Source organism: Mesoplodon bidens, assembly GCF_964165515.1.
Source record: "Mesoplodon bidens genome assembly, chromosome: 18".
NCBI lineage: Eukaryota > Metazoa > Chordata > Mammalia > Artiodactyla > Ziphiidae > Mesoplodon > Mesoplodon bidens.
The window spans coordinates 13,239,234-13,248,281 of record NC_138175.1 but is presented as its reverse complement, the minus strand read 5'-3'; the positions used below and the strand labels follow the sequence as shown (position 1 = coordinate 13,248,281).

The 9,048-nt window shown below is 54.0% G+C and overlaps 1 protein-coding gene across 1 annotated transcript in view; it reads left to right on the top strand.

Moving 5' to 3' along the window:
* Nucleotides 1–8,796, top strand: part of ZNRF1 (zinc and ring finger 1) — a 101,597-nt gene extending 92,801 nt beyond the window's left edge. The window contains exons 3-5 of the mRNA XM_081217255.1: nt 4,820–4,925; nt 6,453–6,544; nt 7,808–8,796. Of these exons, the coding sequence (XP_081073381.1) occupies nt 4,820–4,925; nt 6,453–6,510 (164 nt within the window). The 3' untranslated portion in view covers nt 6,511–6,544; nt 7,808–8,796. The remainder of the gene's footprint in view (nt 1–4,819; nt 4,926–6,452; nt 6,545–7,807) is intronic.
* Nucleotides 8,797–9,048: the final 252 nt, after the last annotated feature.

Genomic DNA, 9,048 nt, shown 5'->3' with positions numbered 1-9,048 from the left:
GGGGCAGAAGTGTGCCATCGCCTCCCACCGCAGCGCTGTCACACAGGGCGTCGCCTGCCACTCTGGGCTGGCTACAGGGCCAGGCATTGGCACCGTCAGCGCCATCCCTCAGGCCAGCCACACGTCCACACTCCCCCCTGGGCAGGGCCGTTGGCTTTGCACACGGTGTCGGGAAGCTGGCGGCTGTGGGTGCTTGAGGGGCAGTAAGAAAAGGGAAGAAAGCACAGCTTGGTTCTGTGTTCTCCTCAGCCAGCATCGGTTGAGCCCCCCTCCTCTAGGGACCTCAGGTGCCCGGGGGCGTTTGGGTCCAGCTGCAGAGTGGCCTTAACTTGTGCCAGGCTCGGGGTCCCCGGCTTCAGACTGCAAGGTCCTCTGACAACAGACAGCAGGCTCCCATCACAAGAGTGCGGAAGTCTCGTAGGATCTGGGTGATAGCCAGGCTTCAGCTTCAGCCATTTCCCCTCGCCTGCTAGGCGCCCAGGGACAGCTGGGGGCTGCTGATTCCTAGAGCCCAGGGATTGGGACGGGAAGTTTTACCCAACCCACTCAGGCCTGTGGCTGGATTTGGGCTCCTGCCTTCCGCTGTGGGGAGATGTTGCTCCCCGGGCACTGCGCTGGGTGTGAACACTCCCTGCTGCCCCATGCTCTCAGGGTCCCAGCCCTGGCTCCTCTTCATCCCAGGACCCCTCAGGCAGCCTTTTGCAGCCAGGGCTCTGGGTGCTGGTGAAATGTGCTCCCCACTTGTGCCAGCCTGGCAGGCAGCTGTGCGGTTTAGTTCTTCCCATCCGTGTGCAGACCCAGGCTGGCTGCTAAGCACTGTGCATGAAGATGCCCTGTAATGGGTTGTGTGGTGGCGATCGACTGTTCGTAAGAAAAGTCTAGTGTCGAGCCTCTATGTACTCAAGTCTGAGTCCTTGATAAGAAGATGAACCACCCTTGTGCCACTTTCTCCTTCCCCTTCCCCTAGTGATACCTAGCGAGAAAAGAGCGGAGAGTCCAGTCCAGTCCCACTGAAGAAGCAAGCCCCAGGTCTCATCCCCTTGCCTGGCTCCCGCCCCCATCCCAGCCTGGACCTGACAGGACAGACAGAGCGCAGCTCATGCAGAAAACTGTTTGGGACCGAGGGAATTCTGACTTGCCCCTGGGCTCACAGCTGACTTGCCCCTGGGCTCACAGCTGACTTACCAATCAGAAGGGGACGCTGATTCGGAATCAGTAATGTTGCTGTGCTCCCAAGGAAATCATCCATAAGTGAGGAGGGAAGCACGGAAAAGGGGCTGTATCCCACCCAGATCCTCACTTTACGGATGAGATGCCGGAGACAGAGTGGGAATAAATGCCCAAGAAGGTCTGCAGTATGACTGCCTTCTCAGAGCTGGTCTGTTTTTCCTCCCGTCTTTATTGGAGTTTTTTCCTCCCAGTATTTTATTATGAAAAATGTCAAACGTACAGCAAAGTTGAGAGTTTTGCAGTGAAAACCAAAATACCCCCCACCTAGAGTCTACGTTATACTGTACTTGCTCTATCACATGTCTCTCCACCCACCAATCCGCATTATCCTTTTGATACATTTCAGAGTGAAATGAAAACGCTAGTCTGTTTCTTTATTGGGCGTTGTTAATTATAAAAGTAATGCCTGTTCACACAATTCAAAAATATATAAAAATATCTTTCTTCTAATCCTCCTTTCCTCCACTACTATTAAAGTGTGTGTTTCCCTCCAGACTTTTTGCTGTGCTTCCACACACACACATATTTAAATGTGTATGGTATCTAGTGCTTTTTTAAAAATGGGATCATACCCTTTTACAGATGTGCCGCTTGCCACGTTTGGAGTCTGAGGGTACACTCCAGTGGCAGACTGACTGTGTGCTGTCTGCTTTTCCCTCCACGTCACCCTTTCAGGTGGCCTTTGGGGCTTTGGCGTAGGCAGATCTTAACAGAGAACATGACCACAGGCTGTCCTGGTGGCCTGGAAGCTGAAAGTGACTTCTCTCCCAGCTCTTGTGCATAAGGATTTAAGTACTGAATTGATTCTATCTTAGTTTTCCTTGGGGTTCCTGATGGGGGGCTCTGAGTCACCATACCCTTCTAGGCCATGAAGAATCCTCATTTTATGAGCCCCAGATGTTTCCCCTTCCACTAAAGTAATCAGAGGGCACAAAGAAACCGTAGTGGTGGAGGGCAACCCCGCAGAGGGTCCCCGGCCCTGCCCCATTCATGAGCCCTCTGACTTTGGCAAGGGGTCTGGTTCTCTGGCTGCAGTGTCCCCGTTTGCAAAACAGGAATAACACCGTGTGCCCTGCCTGGCTTGTAAGATCCTGAGGCTCACTGAACACACATGAAATCTCAGTATGTATCATTGTCAGTGTTCACGATCAATAAAAATCTTTCAGAAGTGGGGAATTACCCTGCTTCAGGCTTTGCTTTCTTTACATCCAGAACCTGTTCTCAGGGTATTTCTCCTATGGTTTTGAGAACTTCTGGGTAACCTTTTGCTGACTTCACCTCTTTCACCTGCCTTTCAAATATTAGAATTCACCTGGGTTCAGTCGTCTGCCTTCTTTAGATTTGTCTAAGCTCTTTATCCCACATCTACCCCTATTGCCCACATCTCTCCTCTAAATCCCAGATCTGGACTTGAATGGACTCCAGCAGGTTTCCATTAGCGCGTCCTGGGGGAGACGCCTGGTCAGCGCCTACCACCCAGCTCTGAGCTCATCAGTACTTCCCAAGCTGGCCCTCCTCCTGACTCCCCTCGCTCTGACAAGTGTGTGCCCCCTCCCCTGCCCCCCGTTTGCCCAGCTGCCCCAATTCATGCCATCCATCTCTCCCCATTGCTGGTGCTGGCCTTGAGTTCATCTCTCCTGCACCACGGCATTAGCCTCCATAGCGGGCTCTCCATCTGTAGGCTCTTGCAGTCATTTCCAGTAGTTTGAGGAGACTAGATGTGATCAGTGCGTCTCCAAGGCCCTTCAGTGACCCAGATAAAGCCCAGGTGGCACAGCAGGATACAAGTCCGTCCTCAGGAAGTTGGTCTCATCTACCCGTGCCCCCCGCCCGTGGCCCCAGGACTCTGCACCTACCACAGCAGACATCCTGCCTTGCCAGGTGCACAGATGCTGTCCCCTTTGCCTGGAATATCCCTCCCTGAACAGTCCCCACCCTGATTAGGCATCTCCCGTACTTCTCACATCTGGATCTGTGTGCGTCGTAAGACTTCCAGGAATTCCTGTGCTGTTCATTTCCGTCTTCTTGTTCAGCCGCCCCTGCTAGACTATGAGTTTCTTGAATCCTGAGACCGTGGCTTATTCACTGAGTCAGCAGTGCCCAGAATGTCATAGAAATGTTGTAGGGGATGCTGGCTCGGCCTCCTGTTGTGCTCAGGCTGTTCTGGTCACAGCTTCGCTTGGGGACTCGGTGGGCAGCAGCTTCCTTCCATTCATTCTTTTCTGGTGGGGTGTGGGGTGTCTTTTTTAAATATTTAACTGAGTTAAAATTTGTATGACACACAAGTAACCATTTTTACATGTACAGTGTAGTAGCATTTGGGACATTCACAATGTTGTGCAACCACCATCTCTGTCTAGTTCCAAACATTTCATCATCCCAGAAGGAACTCCTTGCATGATTCCACTTACATAAAGGATCTAAAGCAGTCAACCCCACAGAACCAGAGAGTAGAAGTGTGGTTGACAGGGGAGAGGGAAACAGGCAATTGCTATTCAACTGGCAGAAAGTTTCAGTTATGGGGCTTCCCTGGTGGTCCAGTGGTTAATTAAGACTCCTCGTTCCCATTGCAGGGGGCCCAGGTTCGATCCCTGCTTGGGGAACTAGATCCTGCATGCCACACCTAAAACCTGGTGCAGCCAAATAAATACATAAATAAATATTGGGAAGGGAAAAAAACGCTGATAATGTGACTTTTTAAAAAAAAGAAAAAAGTTTCAGTTATGTAATATGTATAAGTCTAGAGGTCTGCTCTGTAGCATGGTGCCTATACCAATAGTATACCGTACTCTTACATTTTTATTAAGAGGATAGATCTCATGTGACCACAAGAAAAACAAAGGAAAATCCCTTACTCATTAAGCAGTCACTCCCCAGTGCCCCCTGCCCCCAGCCCCTGACCTACTTTTTTGTCTCTGAACTTGCCTCTTCTGGACATTTCACATAAAGGGGATCAGACAGCAGGTGGCCTTTTGCATCTGGCTCCTTCCACTCAGCACCATGTTTTCGAGGTGCATCCACGTTTCAGCAGGCGTCACCTCTTCACCCCTTTCCTGGCTGAGTGGATACGCCGTTGTGTGGGTCCACGTGGTTCATTTCTCCCTTCATCCGCTGGCGGACATTTGGGTTGTTCCCACCTTGGGCTCTCGTGAATGATGCTGCCGTGGACACACACGTACGCGTATTGGCTGGGGTACCTGTTTCTTCCCTTCACCCTCGCCTCGTACCACTCTCCTCATCACCATTTTTTTCCAAACCAGAAATCCAGTGCACCTGGTCTGTGTGTATGTTTAGGGGGAAAGTCTGTTCAGGGAACCATTCTGTCTCGTGCTGCCTCTGCTGCACGTCTCCTCCTCTCCAAGCCTTTTTCGTCCTTCATCGCCCGGGCCGCTTACTTGGTGATTAATCCCATTTTGTCTTCAGGTAGTTAACGTGTGGTTTGCATGTCTTGTGTCCACAGGGAGGACCTTTACGTCAAGGTCCCTCTTGGGCTTTCGCTGACTCAGGTGACCCACACAGTCCCAAGCAGATCCTAGATCCCTGCCTGCTGGTGACTGACCCCCCGCTCTCCCCTGTCCCCCCTTTGCAGATGACGTGCTGACTAAAGATGCGGGTGAGTGTGTGATCTGCCTGGAGGAGCTGCTTCAGGGGGACACGATAGCCAGGCTGCCCTGCCTGTGCATTTATCACAAAAGGTACGAGAGGGCCGGCAGGGCCAGCTTAGCTGCACCCCCGACCCCAGAGGGCCCCTTCCCTGTGGGTGGGGGGAGAGACGGGCAGATTGTCACTAGCCGCCCCGTCCCCCAGCACTCTGAGTGGAGTCGAGGCAGAGGTCAGCAGGTGGGGAGTTCTGGACGTGCTGAGCGCAGAGCCTGGGTGGCGGGGCCGACGGGGAGGCCTGTGGAGCCCCTGCCCCCTGGGAGGTTGAGTCCCCGTCCATCTCTGTGAGCCCCTCTGCCCCAGTGTGCAGACCCTGGTCTGGTGGCGGGGGCGGGTCAGCACGGAGGGCTGTGCTGGCTGCCCTGGCCCTGCCCGTCCTCCCCAGAGGCCCAGCAGGCAGGAATAGCCACTACCTGTGGGCCCCGGTGCTGCGAGCTTCTATAATTAGCAGGACTGAGATTCGCCCTCAGGCTCCAGCATGAGCCTCATTCTTGATTCCAACTGGAAAGAAGACACCTCCTTACCCAGGACGGGAGGACGCTCTGTGCTGCCCGTGGCCTCCACCTGTTCTCGGCCCCTGGAGCCCCAGAGCTGCTTCCTGACACACAGCCTTTTCCAAAGCCTGACTCACGGGGCCACTGGCCACGGGACAGCACATGGATGTGGCTGGTGTCAGAAAGGCGCAAGTGAGGCCTAAGGGGAGGGGGTCTTGGCCTGGGCGCAGCACCCAGCACTCCAGTGTCCCAGGGAAGCATTGACCAGAGCCAGAAGAAGGGAATCTTCGGCTCTGGGAGAGACTTATGCAAATGATCTGTCTGGTTCCTGTTTTGAAAATACCCAGATGTTTTACAGAAAGCTGTCTTGGGCCAATTTCTCTTCCCTCTCTGTTCAGACAGTGCTTTCTGTAAACACTAGAGACCAGGATTTCCCTGCTAGCCTCTTGTCTGTCTCTCCTGAGCAATGTCACTAAGCCACAGGGCCAGTCCTCCCCTGGCCCACCTTCTCCAGGAAGGAGGACTAGATGCTGGCTGCCCACCACAGCCAGCCAAGCCAGGTCGAGCTTGGGGGTCTCCTGAGAGGGAGACCAGGGAGGGAGCCTCAGGCTGCTCCTGTGACTCAGGAGAGGCCTTGCTCAGGGCGATGACCAGCCTGCCAGGGCTTTGTTCCCACTTCTTTGCCCTTTAAGCCTTGGAGATAGTTGACTGGCTGCCCTGTGCAGCCCCCCACTCTCACCCTCTGACCCGTAGCTGTTGCCATCCTCCTGGCCTCCATGCCCCTGAGGCCTTGTCCATCTCAAGGCCACACTCCCTGCATCCTGCAGCGCCTAGGTCCACCCCAAGCCCATACGCACTGCACTGGGACTCCATACGCAGTGCACGGGGACTCCGGCTGCGCCAGGACCCCCCTGGGTGTCCTCCCATCTGCTAGCAGACAGTGGGTATAAGGGGTCCCCGCAGGTGAGCTATCAGGCATTCCCTGCCGAGAGACCCGACCCTTGGAGCTAGCCCCCAGGGAGCGGCCTGGCCAGCCGGTGATGTGTCTCCCTTGCCGTCTCCCCTCAGTTGCATAGACTCGTGGTTTGAAGTGAACAGATCTTGTCCAGAACACCCCGCGGACTGACCCTGCTGGGCTCGCTTGCTGACTCCTCTCAAAGGTGAGCCCGTGGTTGGGGTCACGTCGCTCTGGGGCCTGGAGGCGGGGAGGGGGGCTGAGCTGCCCTCACGGCACCCCGCGCCCCGCCTCCCCTGGCCAAGAGGGGTCAGGGGAGAGGGGAGCATCTCAGCAGCAGGGGTTCTGTGGGGTGGGGAGGGTTCCTGGGAAGGATGAGAGTCCAGACTCGCACGTTGCAAGGAAGAACCTGCCGGGTAGAGGAAGGTGAGTTGGGGGAAGGCCCGTCGTGTTCCCCGTGTCTAGGGTGAATCTCCCCGAGGAAGGTTCAGGAAGGTCCCTTGGAAAGTGCTGGGCAGGAGAAGCAGCACAAGCCCTGGGACAGGATGCTGCTTTGCACCCCGGCTGTGCCTCGTGCTTGCTGGGGGGGCCGGGGAAGGTCCTTGCCCCTCGGTGGTGTGGGTGTCTCTGCTGCTTCTTTGGGGACGGGATAATCTCGCTTGCGTCCCCACGTGGACAGCACACTCATTAGACAAGACCGAGTGTGGGACGGCGCCTTGTTCCCTGCAGCGCTTGTCAGCAGTCAGCTCTTGGCTGGTTCTTCCCACCTGCACCCACCACCCTCACCCCCTTCCAGATGAATCTGAGGCCTCCAGGCCAGACCTGGGGCCCCGCCACCCAAGTCCCTGTTTGCACAGCAGACCAGCACAACCAGCTTCCTCCCGAGATGTGCACATGTGCTCCCCTGTCACCGTCGTCCAACCCCAGTTTCTCCCCCAGGCACCCTGCTTTACTGCTGACCATTCTCTCCTGTCCCCATCCTACCTGTCCCTCCTGAGTTCTGGGCTGGCACTTTTCTGTTTTCTGCCAAACAAACCAAACCCCCAGAGAAACCAAAACCCACCTCATCTCACATGAATCCAAGGGTCTGGGGGCCTCTTTTGCGCTCTTTCTCTCTCTCTCTCCCTCTCCCTCTTTCTTTCGTTTTTTTCTTTTGTTCTTTGTTAGGTTTATTTTACTTATTCCAAGTAAACTCCCAGAACAGCTGATGATGTCAAACTATTCAGGGACTTCTGCCCTTTTTACCTTCACCTCAAAAAGTGAGGACGTGGGTGAAGAAAAGGCGAGGGGAGGAGGGAGGCAGAGGGAATGCAGCCTGGTGCTGGCTGCAAGTCCAAATTCCCGGCATGGTGTTTGGCTTCGGGGCCCCCAGACCGGAGCCACAGGTGCCCCTGCCCGGCCTCAGCGGGATGCACGCGGCTGGCCTCGGGCCCGACGGAGCACGACTTACATCTTACGGTCCCCACAGGGACAGCCAGGCCCCCGTTCCTGAGAGGAGGCTTCGGACACTGGGGCAGAGCTGAGCTGGGGACACCAGTGGGAACAGGGCACCCCTCCTGCACTGACTTCCAGAGAATGGTTCTCCCTTTCTCCCTGAGGACACCAGATTGAATGAGAGCGAGTTTGAGAGAAGAAAGAATCACCCAATATCCTTCCCCTCATCCTCATCTCAGGAGGGAAAGGGCATTTTCTTTTTCACCTTTGAAAGGCGTTGTGGGTCTGTCTCTAAAGTGTTTACAAAAAAAAAAAATTATAAAAAAAATGTCTAGTGTCGACTGGTGTTTTCCCTCGTGATGTTTACAGATTGCCGTCTGCTGCCCGGCCAGAACCCGCTCAGTGACAAAACGACCAGAGCCGGGTTCTCGCCACTCGCAAAGCAGAGCTCACAGCCCTCCTGTGCCCGGCACCCGGCGGTCTCTCCATCAACCGCTCTGCCTTGGTTTTTTTTTTTGTTATTGTTCGTTTGGTTTTTTCCCCAATTTTCTGGCTTGGTTTTGCACTTTTCTCCCCTTGGGACCCTGATATCTTGACTTCATTGCCAAAAACCAACCCACTGAGGACCTTCTCCCCGCCTCCTTTCCATTCCTCCTCCCCTCTTCCCTCCTGGTTCTGGTCAGTTCAGAGGATTTAACAATCACAAGTGTCCTGCAAAAATGCCTGAACGTTTTTCTTAGACCCCTGTGGATTTTTTTTTCCAGAAAACCTAGACAAACAAAAGACTTATTAAAGGGATATGTACAGCTGCCCCTGTTTTCAGGCATTCTGTTTGAGAACATTCTAGCCATTGATGTTCACATGTGGCATCAGCCCCTGCAAGATAGGTTTCTGTATTTATATTTTAAAATACAAAAAAAAAAACCTTATAAAATGTTTAAAAATACGTTCAAAGCTGGGGGAAAAGGCTTTCTTCATTAGTCAAGGTGTTTTGATATGGTATTAAAATAATGTCTAATAAAAGATGCACTGTGTGACTTCATTTTAATCAAGTATTGTTACACAATCAAGAAATGGGCGTTGAAGGTCTGTCCCTGCTCCCTTGCCTACCTCCTTAGCCTTCTTTAGCCTTCAGGCTAGCATCGGGGCTACAGGTGTGTGATGTGGTTCTCAGCGGTCACGCCTGGGTGAGGGAACGTGGCAGGTCAGGCCGGAGTCCGCAGCTTTACAACCCATTCAAGCCTCATGGAACCTATCTGCCATCACCTGTGGAGT